Source organism: Oncorhynchus mykiss, chromosome 3 (assembly GCF_057628025.1).
Source record: "Oncorhynchus mykiss isolate SJ-2025 chromosome 3, ASM5762802v1, whole genome shotgun sequence".
NCBI lineage: Eukaryota > Metazoa > Chordata > Actinopteri > Salmoniformes > Salmonidae > Oncorhynchus > Oncorhynchus mykiss.
Window position 1 is genome coordinate 37,096,219 of NC_143024.1, and position 16,150 is coordinate 37,112,368.

The window sequence follows — 16,150 nt, forward strand, 5'->3', positions numbered from 1 at the left end:
TTTATTTATTTTGAAATTCAATGAGGAGGATGGTCCTGCCCTTCCTCCCCTGAGTAGCCTCCACTGATATGCACATACACTATTGATCCCAATTACACTTAAGTTATGTTGCCCATGGACAACTATGTGTGGACAAAGTCTGGGTTTCCCAAAAGCATTATAGCACTAAGATCATCTTTCGTCCATTTAGTTTCAATAGAATTAAGATGATCTTAGTGCTAAGATGCTTTTGGGAAACCCAACCCAGGGTGTTATGCCATGCTTTGTTGAGTTTCTTAATGTACAAGCACGTTGTCATATCCTACCTTGCTCATTTGACCTACAGTGTCCATCATTTTCAGATAGCCGACATCCAACATTGAGTAGTTTGACTAGTTAAATTCTATCTTTGCTGTTTTGAATATTACAACTGTTTTGTGATAAAGCATACAGATTTGTTTCATCTCCGGCCACTGGGACCATCACACGTGCACGAGCTGCGCGCGCAATATGAGAGCGCGCGTGGAGGCGGTCCGGCTTCTTCAGTTTTCTGTAATCGCTTTTCGGTTGCTACCTTCAGTTAAATAGCAAGGACACGAGTGCGAGCAGACGGCCGTGTGTGTGGATATACTTTTCACCTGGGATTGTAATAATAAGTACAGCATCGACAGTCAGCTGCCAGGTAATATTTATGCACGCATGTTACTGTCCTTGGTATGTGTACAGAAAGTAAGTAAATGTCCCGTGAAAGTGGCATTTTCCGATGAGGGGGTGTGGGACGTGCCTCCCTTTGTGCCTGAGCAGCTCAACGCTTTTTGTGGACACTTGAGAAACGTTGGATTCACACATTTCCAAGCCGTTCATTTGGCCCTCGCGTCGACTGGCCTTGACGAGCCCTTGATGCCTTGTCGAAGAATCTCCTAAACGTGAGGTTCTCTGCATATTTTCCCGAGTTTTAAACGCTCAGGCCTCTTCATTTTAAATTCCCCATAGCAGGACATAGCACAGCGGGTGCAACTTTTTCCCTGCAGTGTTATTGATGTTTGTTATACATTGGGGTTTTTTGACAGCTCTATTTGTGTCGCGGGCACATGTTATTTGTTTATTTTTTTTTCAGTCGAAAGGGGGAGGCTTTGAAATTGTGTTGACCTATTGCTCAGCTGGGTCCGAAACAACGACAGAAGAAAGTGATACATTGTTGTGTCCTATTTATTGAGGCCCCTATAGTCAACATGCGCGTCGTCTTTGAGAAATGTAACTAACAATTTTCAGAATTAATATAATTTCCCCAACGTTGCCCTCACTCACCTGTTTCGCAAGTTGATACATGTCTGGCGAGTGCATACACAAGTAGCGTTGATGTCCTTATCATAACACCCCCGGGAAAGATAGTGGTTAAGCACTACTGACGGTTTGTATCTTTCACCGTGACGTTAGTCCTATTCCCCAGGCTTTTATTCGAAACAATATAAACGGATATCACTGACACCGTGATAGATCAAAATGACCTCACCTCATTATTATGATCAAAGCCTAAGGCGATATCTCAGTCATCTGATGCCCTTTGTCGAGGCACAGGCCTACTGTTCTAGGGTCTCTTTAGCCTACTGAACTCAACTCCCTGATTAGTTGAGTTTAATCGGCTAGTGTCTCTTTCGATCTATGTTCCATCAATCGATGTGGTTAACTATTTAAAAGGTTTGTGAGTGGTGATATTGAATTCATTGTTTTAGATAAGACTATATTGTCTGTCAGTAGGCCTGTGACAAGTTGACTCTTCAAGTCCAGGCTAGTCAAGACATCTTGACAGCATTGTTCTTTCATACTAGGCTATATTCCATTACATCTCACCGGGCATGTTTCTAATGCATTCCAGAAAATGTGTAGGTGGTTTGTTAACACGGTAATGTTGAATCTTCTTGAATGAGTTTGAGATCTTAGTAGTTTGTCATAATACTGTTGAACCGCTCGCAACCTTTTATTTTACAACACACAAAATAGCTTCACCACCTTGCCTTCAACACATTAACCAGCAAAGTGAAACAGATTTACATAATTACCCTGTTGTGAAAATAATTTCTTCCTGCTAGGACAATCAAGTATTCTGTTCTACTCAACCATGCAGTGGAGGCAGGTAGCCGTTGCTGTGTGGTTAGAGAGACGAGCCAGCAACACGAGGGTTGCCAGTTTGTGTCTGTGGTCCAGCGGGAAGTGAGCTGGCAACCAGAGTGTTGCTGGTATAAAATCCTAGATGCCATTGCCTGCTGTTGTGCCCTTGAGGTAGGTACTTAACCCCCCACAACAACAGCTCCCCCGGCGCCTAGTGTGGCAGCCCCACACACCTCTCCCCCCAAAAACTGTATTTGTGTCTTTCGGAGGGGTTGGGTTTAAAGCGGAAGTCAAATTTCAGTTGGACCGTGTGTGCAATTGACCAATACAGTCAATTGACCAAAGTGCCTTGCTCAAGGGCAGAATGGCAGGTAATGGCATCTTAATCTTAACCTGCCAAACAGCACAATGACAAGTCAAATTATAGAATGTGCAACTTTGGAACCCCGGCAGTCCACACAAAGTAATTTTTTGAAAAGGCCTGGGAAGGCTAACATACCATTACACCACTCATTTATTTTGTATAGAAAACATAATGAAAGATTAAGCTGTGCTGTTTGGTGTCTGTTTGCCAGGGCCAGGATGTCCAGTGAGGTGCAGAGACCGGACGACAGCCCCAGCACCAGTGGGGGGAGCTCGGATATCGAACAAAGAGAATCATCAGTACCCCCAGAACAGGAGCGGGAACAAGCACAGCCCAAAAAGAAGGAGACCAAGATCTCCAGTAAAACAGCTGCCAAACTCTCAACCAGTGCCAAGAGGTAAACCTTGAATCTGTCTCGGTTTAGTGGTATTTAAGTGGGGCAGGTTTGAGCACCTTCCTATCCTCAGGGTGGTGAGTTGCACTGAGTGTACAAAACATTAGGAACACCTTCCTAATATTGAGTTGCACCCCCAGAACAGCTGCAATTCCGAAGGGCATTGGCTGTACAAGGTGTCGAAAGCATTCTACAGGGATGCTGGCCCATGTTGACGCCAGTGCTTCCCACAGTTGTCAGGTTGGCTGCATGTCCTTTGGGTGGTGGACCGTTCTTGATACACCTGGGAAACTGTTGAGTGTGGAAAAACCCAGCAATGTTGCAGTTCTTGATACAATCAAACCGGTGTGCCTGGCACCTATTTCCATACCCCTTTGAAGGCACTTCAAATATTTTGTATTGCACATTCGCCGTTTGAATGGCACACGTACACAAGGCTTAAAAATCCTTCTTTAACCTGTCTCCTCCCCTTCATCTACACCGTTTTGAAGTGGATTTAACAAGTGACATCAATAAGGGATCATAGCTTTCACCTGGATTTACCTGTTCAGTCTGTCATGGACAGCTAGCGTTCCTAATGTTTTGTACACTTAATGTATATAACGCTAACCGGTCCTATGGACATCATTATTTTAGTCACACTCATGCTATTAATATATCCATTAGATTTAATCCATACAAGATATGTAATGAAAGGTAACCTTGATCTATCCCATCATGACACTGTAATGCCCGTCATTCATCTGACAGGCAGATTACTATGATGCCTATGCTCCCCGAGTCTTTCCTGGATCTGACCAGAGCTGACCAGGAAACACTGGACCCGGCCTGGTTAACCTTGGTTCTAGCATTTTCATAGAGCTTTCGTTAGTTAGGTCCGGTGGACTGAGCCCTAATGATGATGACCATACTTTCATTCATATCACATCTGTGTGGTTAGTGTTGTCACGAACAGCATTCCCACTGTCGCCCACCTAGCCTTGCCAGTGGAAACACAGATTGATGCGGGGTGATGATAGAATTATGCAACCAGCTGAGCCAGGGATTGGCTGAGGCTACAGTGCTTTTTATAACTACCCTCTGATATTTGGAACATCTTCCTGATGTGTAGCGCACTTATAAGACAGTCCACTGTGCTCAAACCCAGGGTTTTAGTATTACGACCGCAACACTGGACACCACAGCTCTCTGTTGATTAAAGTGGTGCAGTCAGTGATGGTACAATGTGTTTCCATGCTGTTTTCCCCATGCCTGGTTCAACACAGATGGTTGTGACATAACATTATGACTGTTATGTCACAAGATACATTGCACCGTTGCGCGTTTAATCATTGCATGTCATTGTGATTTGTCATCCTTTTTATACAAAGATGTTTATATGATGTTATTAACCCTTCCCTCGCAGGTGACTGCTGCGTGGGTGAATTTGAAAGAGTTATTGAAAGATGTTGACATTTGTGCAGTTCTATTGTAGTAACACACACACTCTGAAAAATCATGACACTGGGGTCAAATGCATTCTGGGAGCTTTTTCAGTTATGTGATTAGAGATATTCATTGCCACAAAGATTAAAAGAGAGTATCATTGTTTTTCAGGATTCAGAAAGAACTTGCAGAAATTACACTCGACCCACCTCCAAACTGCAGGTAAGGAAATATTGCTCTCTACCAGCATTTATGTTTATTCACCTTGCTCATGTTATGGGCTTGGGATTTCAGGATATACTGTATTTCTGTTTGGGATTCTTGGTTCTAAGAATGAAGGATGGACTTCAGTCTTTCTGGTTTTACATAGGCGGTCAGGTATTACAGTGGTATTTATTGCCTTACCTCCCTAATCTTACTACATTTGCACACACTGTATATAGATTTTTCTATTGTGTTATTGACTGTACGTTTTGTTTATCCCATGCGTAACTCTGTTGTTTGTGTCGCACTGCCTTGCTTTATCTTGGCCAGGTCGCAGTTGTAAATGAGAACTTGTTCTCAAATTTGCCTTCCTGGTTAAATAAAGGTGAAAAAATATATATATATATATATATCTATATATCCTTGTTATGATAAAGATGTTTATCATGCGCGTAAGAGTTATTAAGCCAGCACTTTTCACAACATTTCTGTAGTTTGTTCTTCTACCTAACACAAGATATAGGCCTACTTATCTAACCGTATAGGAAACGTACCATTTTAGATCCTAGAAGTTCAGTTGAAAGCCCATCTAAAAAGGGAAAAGAGAACGTGTGATTTAAGAAATAAGTTTTGATTCTCATGTGGTTCTGCTGGGGATTTTCCATAGACAGACAATGGTTATTGTGTTCTGCTGCCTGTCCTTTGAAGAAGAGATATGGTGTTCAGTTAGCGAGTGGTAGACCGACCAAATGTGCATCAGCCGCTGAATGACAAAAGGCATCCCAGGGGAACGTTGTGCAGAGGCCTTATTAACTTAAAGAACACAAAGTGACGTTGTCATTGATTATCCCCCTGTTTATAACAGCACAGTAATTACCTCAGTCTCAGCATTCAAAGGCAAATTACCAGGGAAAATGGAGGCCAGGCACAATGCAAGTTTAGGCATTTATCTGCAGGAGATGGAGTGCAATAGCAGATGCTGTTGCGTTTTGGCCATTTTAGATTGGTTGTGTTAATTTTATATGCACCTGTTAAAACAACAAAGAGAAAAGGCCCCGAGTGACTCATCCAGCTCTGTGTGTAGTGCTGTGCAGGAACTCATCACTTTAACTGAGTTTCATGTAACACCCTTGCTGGAAGGGTATATATATATATATATATTAGGTAACCTTTTCATTCTAATTCAAAATGTAGTTACTGAAGGGTAAATTAGATATTGAGTATTGGCTCTTTACTCAAGGACTTCAAATACTCTGTTTCAATGGACTCTGAAAAATGAGGTTGTCGTGTTGGAAATAATTTCGCTTGAGGCTACACAGGCAGGAGGATTAAAGGCAGCATCATTTTTAAGTAAAATAATCACTAACAGAAATATACGCAGCCATAAAAATAACTAGTTGCCTGGAAAACAATTAGGTGTTTTAAAGATAATCCTCTCTGTGTATTCCCAGGCTGCATATTCATGCTAATCCCATAACAACTAGGGCTGGGACGATACCAGTATCGCAATATTTTTTTCTGTACACAAAAATGAAAACACGAAGCAGATCAGACTCTTTGGTCCTTTCTAAAAAAAAATCAGCTCTATGTAAAACAGTGTGTGCTATAGCTTGAAAATAAATACATGTGACTGGATGACAACGTAATGTTTGTTTCCAACATCAGGGCTATTTTCCTAAAGAAGTTAAATCCAATTTGTGTTTTGTTTCCTTCCCACGATACTGGTATCGTCTTGGCCTCAATAACAACTGAAATAATATGGATTTCATAACACATTCCAATTAATGTTCTTCCATTGTTATAATGGTCTGATTAGGATTATAGAATATGTATAACGGACAATTTCATTTATCCTTAAGAGTCTATTGATGCACCCGTGCGTCAATATAAGTAACAAAATACAAAAATCTGTCACTTTAAGCTAGAGAGATCTGCATTCGCCTGTGTCGGTCTCTCGCATCTGCGGTAGAAGGTGGCCGAACTATAGCGTTGTTTGTCAGACCATGAGGCATCCCGAAAATCGGTCTTCTCACGAAGTGGTTTGGTTCTATCATGGAACATTTCTGAAGGTAACACATACAAATTAATAGAGGTAGTTTTGTGCCAACAAAAATAAGGGGTAAAATATGTGTCCAAAACTAAAATATTTCCTGAGCATTCTTATATCCTAGGACATATAGGACAGACACTAAAACCTTTTCCATATTATTTTTTTTTACTGTCTTTTTTGCCATTTAAGAATGTTATACAATGTTATTTCTATGGTTTATAGTAGTTGAGGCCAAATTCAATATTTTATCATTTGTTTTGTATATATTTTTGATGCCTACAGGGTTCCTAAAATTCTAAGTCCAATTGCTAAATGATCCATGGTAAGACCATCTTAAAACAATTCCATATGTTATCTTAGTAGAACCCCCCCCCCCCCCCCACACACACACACACTTAAAAAAAAAAGTGAATGTCAATAAGGGCAAAAACAATTATTTGCTTTGCATGAAAAAGAGGCTTGTCAAAGTCGTCATTTATGCCTTACACACCGCTCACTACCGACCAGGTTAGTCCCAAAGGTTATTCATTTTTATTTCACACTGCAAATGGTGTCACTGTCTGTTGGCCCCTTCAGGAGACAGTGTGTGTTGTGTTGAAAAGATCACCTCGCTCGGCATATTACACACAGAGCCGGTGGCTGATTTATTTCCTCTCGTCGCTCACCCCACTGAGAGGCCTGCAGTCAGACATCCCCTTTGTTCAAGCAGGGGAGAGTCTCCCAGCCTTATCATCCTGTAATAAAACATCTCTGGAGATTCGGAGACTGGCCAGCAAATTTAATCATGAGGTGATTGTGGAAGGTTGAAAGTAATGGTTGGTGTGTAGTTGGCTACTGTCTAATCACTTTATAGTACTCTGCTTTATAACAGTCCTAAGCATACATGATCTGACATTGTCTTTCATCAGCACTGTTATTAAATATTTGTTAGAAATTGTGTTTGTTTCAAGAGGTTTGGAGCATGTAGGTGCTTTTTCAGCATGTGAACACGAGGGCAATACGATTACATTTCCAGCACCAGTTTACTAACATTATTGTGACAGCTCTCACCTTGTCATATTCACTCATCAAATGAGTGAAACCAAATAGGCTTTGGGAATTGTGATTTTGCTAACTATCAGATATTTCAAGTATTGCTGTACAAGCAGCAATGTTTGTCATGAAACAATGAAAAGAGTCTGGAGCAGAGTAGCATTTATTCTGACTGAATGTTGCCATTGACGTATAGCCTACTGTAGCACTGGACACGTCTCTCATGAGACCAGATGCACTCTAATTAGGATGATTTACACTGTCAGTCTTCAGCACAAATAGCTTCTGCTGGCCTCTGAATCCAAATGGCATGATGTAATGCCCTTAAAGATGACCAAACCGTGTCACTTTCTGACAATGCCAGGCCAAATGGGAAATGTCCGCACTCAGCAGGATTTATAACATGACATTGTGTGTTGTTGACCGGTTGCTTGTTGCCATACTTATTGTCTACATGCATTCTCTGAACCATGAGGCAAATAACCAATAATACCCACACATCTCCATCCCCCTTTACACGATGGAATCATGACTGAGTGACTGCTGCTTATTAGTGTTCTCTAGGGTTCTGTGGGAGTGATAAACTCTGAGCCATTTTTCACAGGCTTTACCAGGGGACTTCACATCTAAGAGGCCACAGCAGGGGAGTTATCAATATTCATGAGGGGGGAGGAGATGTGCGCCACAGTTGCCTCTGGGAAATATACTTGATCATTGTCATTTGCAGCTCAACTTTCAAGAATTTCAGCACATATCTCCAAGATTCGTGAGATTAGGGTTTAATAACGGGAACCAGGTTACCAGGATATCCCGTCCAAACCCACTCCTGTTTCCCAGGATAAATATCTGCGATAAACTGCTAAATGATAATACAATTTTTATATGAACAGTATGACGTGAAATGGAACTGTTAAATTATACAGAGTGGCTACAGATACCGAATTTCTGTATCCCAATTTGCCCAGGCTAAAAATACAGATATTTCTGTGCATGTGCCAGATTCTTTTTTCTACGTAACCGAGTGCCCACTCCGCTTCCTAGTAGCTACTGTGCTGAGTGCTCCGCTGCCGCTCCCCTTCCTTGATCGCCTTTGTCTGGTCAATGGTGTAGCTTACAAACTTCATGTTGTACACCACTGTTCGAACTATTGCCTTCCATGCATCAGTAAGAAAAAGCACGAGTTCATGTTATTTTTTTTCAGGAGTGGAGTAGGCTACATTCAGCTATTTATGTGTTTTATACATAATTGACATGTTTGTACAAACTTTGTCAGTATGGCAAACATAAGCACAACACAAACAGGCAGGCTAGCGAGTTACATGCAGCTAGTTATTCTCGTCACGATATCAGTGTAAACAAACCCGCCCATTGTCAGACTATTTTCACTGGTCAGGATACATGCTCGGCTGCCTAGAATGTTCGGCTGCCCAAAGGTGGAACGCAGCAAGACACCAACATGCAGTCTAATTAGCAATTGAATGTTTGTTGTTTTCCATCATCATTGCGAATATTGGCTAAGCTGCAGTGTTTCCTCTGCAAGAATGTGTAGTGGGGGGGGAAAGGTCGCTGGGCGGTGTCCAAACTATCAGGTATGCTATTAGCAAAAAGCTATTAGCAAAATTAGCATCACCATTACAGCACTTAAGTCCCTCCCAAAACATTATTTTGAGGTAGGGTGTCGTTTTACCCCAAGTTACCCTACAATTGAGCCCAGTTACATTTAACTTTCATGTTTTGAAACCGTTTTAAATGGTGCAATTCCCGCATATTTAAAAGTTGAGAAATAAAGTAGGAATGGAAAGCTGGAATCCCCCTCTTTTTAACGAAGGCCATTAAAAGCTGCTTTTTTCCCCCAGCGATTGCAATAATTTTTGTGCATTGACTGCTTGTCAGAATGCATGTTTTGCCATGTTCCCCATAACTTGAATGTGTTTTGAGAGGAATATGTATTTTGCATAGAACACACAACTACAAGCTGACCTTGGTAAATAGAAACCATTCTACTATGGGGTTGTCGGCTGATTATTTTTTTTTCTTTATTCATTATTTTTTTTGTTTGCAGAGGACTGTTCTAGCATCTTCAAAGTGCACCTCGGTGCACATCTTTTTTTCCCATGTTCCATATTTTTTTGCCGTGGGCTCAGCGCCACAGCTTGCAGTAGAAAACAATGCTAAGCTCACCGAGAGGCAAACAGGAACTACAATATGGCAGCAGTTAAAGATTAGCCATCACACACAACGCTGATCATTTTTTCCCCAAGGTGTAGGGACTGCTTCCTGCTTGTGCAACTGCAATATCTGTTCTGACAGACAGAAGGTTGTAGCCTTCATAATATATATTTTCAAATGTTTGTTCAAATCGCTGTAGGGTTTTTATTTCAACTGTTCAGAAATAAGAGGTAGAGACGGGCTACATCATCATGGTTAAGAAGAGGGTGAGGTAAAGAGCGAAATGTGAAGGGAGGGGTAGTGTGAGCAGCAGCTACGTTAGGAAAAACGAATTTCTGCGTAAAATAACACATGCGCAGGACATGATCGGGATCTTTAGCTTTGAGAAAGAGGATTTCCTGGTGCGGGGCATGGGCGAAAACTCACGCGTGATCTGAAAATGTGGTCGGAGGCGCCATATGGATGGTGTGACGCAAGGCATGCAGAGGCCAAATTGAGCTCCTTACTGCATCGTCGTGCACCGCCCAATGCGGAGGGCTCCGTATAGCTCTGCATTGACATGGTTGGTTGGTTGGCGGGAGGTGGGGCTGGAAGGTCCTGTATTAACACAAACTAACTTCCTTGACTACTTCCTTCATAACAGGTCTGTCCTGCTCCGCGAAGCGCAAAAAAGTATGATTGCGCTGACTTCTGCATAGGCCGTATCACCCTAAATGCTGCACGGCCAATGCAGACGTCAGATTGACCATGCAGCGCCTCTGTATTCTCTACAGCTTTCTCTGTTCTGCTATCTGCATGATCAATCATCAACACTCAGGGTAGGGGCAGGCAAGTGAGTGAGGTAGAGTTGCTGCAGCATAGCTTGTTCTACAGTAATGATTGGTGGAGTGCTGCAGAGATGGTTGTCCTTCTAGGAGGTTCTCCTATCCCCTACAGAGGAAGTCTTGAGCTCTGTCGGAGTGACTATTGGGTTCTTGGTCACCTCTCTGACAAAGGCCCTTCTCCCCCAATTGCTCAGGTTGGCCTGGCGGCCAGCTCTAGGAAGAGTCTTGGTGGTTCCAAACTTTTTCCATTTAAGAATGGTAGGGGCCACTGTGTTCTGAGGACCTTCAGTGCTGCAGACCTCTTTTGGTACCCTTCTCCAGATCTGTGCCTCGACACAATCCTGTCTCGGACCTCTACGGACAATTCCTTCGACCTCATGGCTTGGTTTTTGCTCTGACATGCACTATCAACTGTGGGACGTTATATAGATAGGTGTTTGCCTTTCCAAATCATGTCCAATCAATAGTATTTACCACAAGTGGACTCCAAGTTGTCGAAACATCTCAAGAATGATCAATGGAAACAGGATGCACCTAAGCTCAATTTCAAGTGTCATAGCAAAGGGTCTGAATACTGATGTAAATACGGTATTTCTGTGTTTCATTTGTAATAAATTTACAAAAATGTCTAAACCCGTTTTTGCTTTGTCACTATAGGGTATTGTGTGCAGATTGAGGGGAAAAAATATTTCATCCATTTTAGTATAAGGTGATAACTTAACAATGTGGAAAAAGTGAAGGGGTCTGAATAGTTTCCGAATGCACTGTATAGCCTACATGGTGAGATTATTATGGACAAAGGGGCGAGATTATTTTGATTTGTCAAACTGCAGACAAGCATTGATCATCATGTCACCAGAATAAGACCCTAGATATTTATTGGAAATGATCATCAAGCTCATCACTTTACACTTTCACCACCCTGTGAAGTTCATAACTTATTTCATCAAGCATCACTAGTCTAATAAATGACATGCTTTCCCAACGAGTCGTAATGGGAGGACCACACGTCATCGCGTTGCTCCAAGTTTACGTCGATATGATGGTTATTGTATCAATATTTGAGCATAAAAGCGTTTCCAATTACATTTGCCGCATAATTCATTTTACAGGCATAAAAAGATCTCACCTTGTCTAGCGTATTTGGTTTTTCTCTTAATGCCATTACATTTTTTTTCGGCATACAAAAAGTGCTGTAATTTCTAAATTGTTCACCCGATATGAATTAAAATACCCTCAAATTAAAGCTGACAACGCACTTCATAGTCATGTATAATTGTAATTCCAAATCGAAAGTGCTGGAGTAATGAGCCAAAGCAAAACTAAAATGTCACTGTTCCAATACTTTTTGAGATCACTGTATATACAGCCCTGGAAAAAATTAAGATACCACTGCAAATTCTTCTTAAATCACCATCTCTACATGTGTGGCTTCCATTCCAGTGTCTGTTTAATTCCAACACAGGTCAAGCAGAAGACATCGGGGATAACAAAGCTACAAACCGGCAGAGTGCAAAACGACTCTCCGCTGACCGGGATGCCCGCCAACTCATTCGAATGTCACTCAGCAACCATAGGATGACATCAAGTGACCTACAAAATGAATGACAAACGGCAGCTGGAGTGAAGTGCACGGCGAGGACGGTTCGAAACAGGCTCCTAGGGGCAGGGCTGAAGTCGTGCAAAGATAGAAAAAAGCCCTTCATCAATGAGAAGCAAAGAAGAGCCAGGGTGAGGTTTGCAAAAGACCATTCGGATTGGACCATAGAGGACTGGAGTACGGTCATCTTCTCTGATGAGTCCAATTTTCAGCTTTGCCCAACACCTGGTCATCAACTGGTTAGACAGAGACCGGGACCTACAAGCCACAGTGTCCCACTGAAATTTGGTGGAGGATCGGTGATGATCTGGGGGTGCCTCAGCGAAGCTGGAATTGGCAGATTGGTGTGTGTGTGAAGGACGCATGAATCAAGCCACGTACAAGGTTGTCCTGGAAGAATACTTGCTTCTTTCTGCTCTTACAATGTTCCCCAACTCTGAGGATTGTTTTTTCCAGCAGGACAATGCTCCATGCCAATGCTCCTCTGGAATGTGATCAAGAGGAAGATGGATGGTCACAAGCAATCAAACAAAGCCGAGCTGCTTGAATTTTTGTGCCAGGAGTGACATAAAGTCACCCAACATCTATGTGAAAGACTGGTGGAGAGCATGCCAAGACGCATGAAAGCTGTTATTGAAAATCAGGGTTATTCAACCAAATATTGATTTCTGAACTCTTCCTAAGTTAAAACATTAGTATTTTGTTTTAAAATTAATATTTTAAAACAACATTTTCTGCAAATAAATGCTCTAAATGACAATATTTTTACTTGGAATTTGGGAGAAATGTTGTCAGTAGTTTTTATAGAATAAAACAAAAATGTAAATTTTACCTAAACACATACCTATAAATAGCAAAACCAGTGAAATTGATAATTTTGCAGTGGTCACTTAATTTTTTCGTGGGCTGTATATGGATGTCCTAGCCAACTTCTTTTAGGTAATACATTCAATGCAGTATTAGCTCTCCAATGGCCTCCCTCCTTAGCTCTTATGCAGCCCCAGGAAAAGCTAGACTAGAATTGCTTGTTGGAAATTTTTTTTGTGCAGTTCTTATACTAATAGACTATTCGAAGAGGGATGCAGCCTTGCTCTTTTTGGATGCAGCCTTGCTGAATGTTAAATACAGCAGCCAAAATAACTTGTGGGGAGTTTGAAAGAAGAATGGGAACTCGTTATGGCGATAGGCTATAGCAGTTATTTCTTCAGACCATAACCATTCTATGTTTGTGAAGAGAAGCGAACTCCGTCTGCATTTTAGCATTATTCAAGCATGTCTTTACAATGATGAAGATGCAAACAAAGCGCATTTCATTTAACTTTTGAGAGCGAGGAAGGAATAAAGCAACAGTTGAGAGCGAAAGAGAAAGTAATACGCACGTCTCACAACATTAGGAAATATTGAAAGGTAGGCAATGCGTCAGCCTACTAATTATCAGTGCTTGACTTGGGCTGTCCGTAGCGCCGCAAAGGCACCTATCATTTTTAGGGAATTACATACCAGCTCCTCTATAAAACAAAGTATCCTATCGCTGGCCCAGATTCACACATCGAGGCAAAAAAAGTTCATCAAAGTGGAATGAAGACGGGGTCTGCATTGAATAACAATGGAGAGTGGGCATTCAGTTCTGATTCTGCTTTGTTCAAGTTTATTTGCTGTTAGTCTGTGAATCTCTACGTGACAGTATGCTATTTGAGATTGTGCAGATTGAAAATGCACATGCGCTGCTCCAAGTTGCCAAATGAGGTCATAAAAATTAGTTGAATAATTTTTGTTCATGTAATTCATCAAGGCACGCTTTTAAATTGTATCAATCACTCACTTAAACTACATATCAACAATCATCGGAATGACCCTTCAGTGCGTGCGTGTGTGTGTGTGCGAGTGGGCCGTTGCCCAAGGGGGGAGAGTGACATTTCAGCAGCAGGAATAAAATGACAGGCAACAGACTGACTAGATAACTTGTAGTCGTTATGTTCTGAATTGGCCATCTCGCTAGTTAACTAAGCTTTAATGTCATTGTTGCCTTTCCACCGGCACTTTGGAAAGCCTAAAATAAATATGCTGGAATTCCCCTCGATTAAATAAGATGGTATTCCCCTCTATTAAACAATAGCCATGTAATTGCACAAATAATGTGCATCGATCTCCCATGAAACATTAATATTTTAGCTTTAAAGTAGCCTACCATATCCATTTGATTAATTGAATTAGGGAATAATTTTATAAAGACAGGTATTGGTTTGCAATGTTGCAATTATGGCAACCATCCTCCAGGATAGCTACTGGGTGTGCAGGCTTTTGTTCAAGCCCTGTCCTAACCACGTTGTAGCTTAAACATCGACTGCTCAACATAATCTTGATAAGCAGGCTTGGGTGTTGCAGGGCTGAATCAAAAGCCAAGCCTGCACACCCAGGAGCTCTCCAGATGAAAGGTTGACCACATGTTGACAACGTGACTGACAGGTACCTTGATCAAGGGCACTATTGCAGGAGATGGTAGGTCTACATTGTATCAGACACAGCAGCCTTCCAGTCAATAATGCTTACTTTTCATGTAGGCTATAATAATGGACATTTGGTTAAAAGTGTATTAACCCTTAACAGAGAATAATCAGAGGTCTCAATAGCATAATGTCATTTGTGAAAATGGTCTAATGGACCGACTTGGGAAAAGACCGCTCCTTGCATTCTTTCATCCCAAGTCAAGCACGGCTAATTATACAAATTGTAAATGGACCCTAATTATATTTCAAAATCAAATTGGTGTTAGTGGTGGCGGAGTTGGTGTTAGTGGTGGTGACCGACCCTCCACCTGAACAGAGCGCTACTGGGTCTGGGTGTGCAGGGTTTTGATTGACATCTGATTCAACTAGGTTTTAGTGTAAAACTGGGATGTCCTGATGGCCAAACATCCATAGGATTACAACATAAACATCCATGATCAATTTCCCTATCATAATGTCTGGGATTGGTATTTACAATGTGGGTGGGTGGGTGTGTTTTGGGTGGTTTAGTGATAAACTGATGGCAAACATCCATTGCATTACAACATAAACATATCGCTGATCAGTTTTACTATCGTAATCTATGTCTGGGATGGGATTTGTTTTATTTTGGGGTTTCTGCATGCATGTTTTCCACCAGCATTGCGTGTTCTCTCCCAGCTTCATGGTTTGAACGGGGTGTGTAATTCCAGTCCATATAGTACAGTAATACAATCCACACTCAAAGATTACTGGCGCTTGTTTAATTTATTTACCCAAGAGAGCATACATATATGGGCTTTTATGTTTTTCTGTCGTGCGTAATGTGCGATAGCCTATCATATGTACTATTGGATAACGGCACAATCATTGGTGCTTTTTGGTGTTTGGGCTCCTAAAATGTGTTTAATGTAGTGCTCATAATCTGGCTCAGGTAGCATCAGGCTTGAATTTTCATCCCGATCAAAGCTTTAATCAAATCCAGACATATTTATATGCTTTAGAATGACACTTACAGTTTTGGCGAGAAATACCAGGTTACTCTGGAGGAAAGCGATTTATTATTGGGATGGAACATTTTGTAAAACACAGGGAAAATATTAAACCCTAGTACAAATACAGGATCTTAATTTTATCAGTCTTTTGTTGCTGAGAATTGATTTACATAAACAAACACATGGCTATATTAACAGTATTGCACTTTTCATGTAGCCTACTTTTGGCCAGTTAATAGCCTACCGCTGATCAAGCAACATTATGGACTAAATGTTACAATCCTGTTGCAGCATTATTATTTTGCTGTGGCAATGTAGGTCAAACTGAGATCCTACACCTGTACAAGATGTAAAATGTTTCACCTCAAATGCTTTTGATAAAACTGAGCTGGTGTAGCATCTGTTGAACTAAGCATGTTCTAATGAACAGTCTGTCAGTTGTTTTGCAGAGTAAGTTGAGTGGAAAATAAATTAGCTGTGAGTGACTGAAGTTAACATGCTTTGTTCCAGACCTCAGAC

At 41.4% G+C, this 16,150-nt stretch overlaps 1 protein-coding gene across 2 annotated transcripts in view; it reads left to right on the top strand.

Moving 5' to 3' along the window:
- The first annotated feature begins 489 nt into the window (after positions 1 to 489).
- The window catches only part of ube2e2 (ubiquitin-conjugating enzyme E2E 2), a 30,114-nt gene continuing 14,453 nt past the window's right edge, over positions 490 to 16,150 (top strand). Inside the window, exons 1-3 of one of the 2 annotated variants that reach the window (XM_021594439.3) lie at positions 490 to 661; positions 2,664 to 2,849; positions 4,443 to 4,493. In XM_021594439.3, the coding sequence (XP_021450114.1) occupies positions 2,671 to 2,849; positions 4,443 to 4,493 (230 nt within the window). In that variant the 5' untranslated portion in view covers positions 490 to 661; positions 2,664 to 2,670. Of the gene's footprint in view, positions 662 to 2,069; positions 2,260 to 2,663; positions 2,850 to 4,442; positions 4,494 to 16,150 lie in introns of those variants that run through there. The other variant, XM_036973321.2, reaches the window with a different exon arrangement.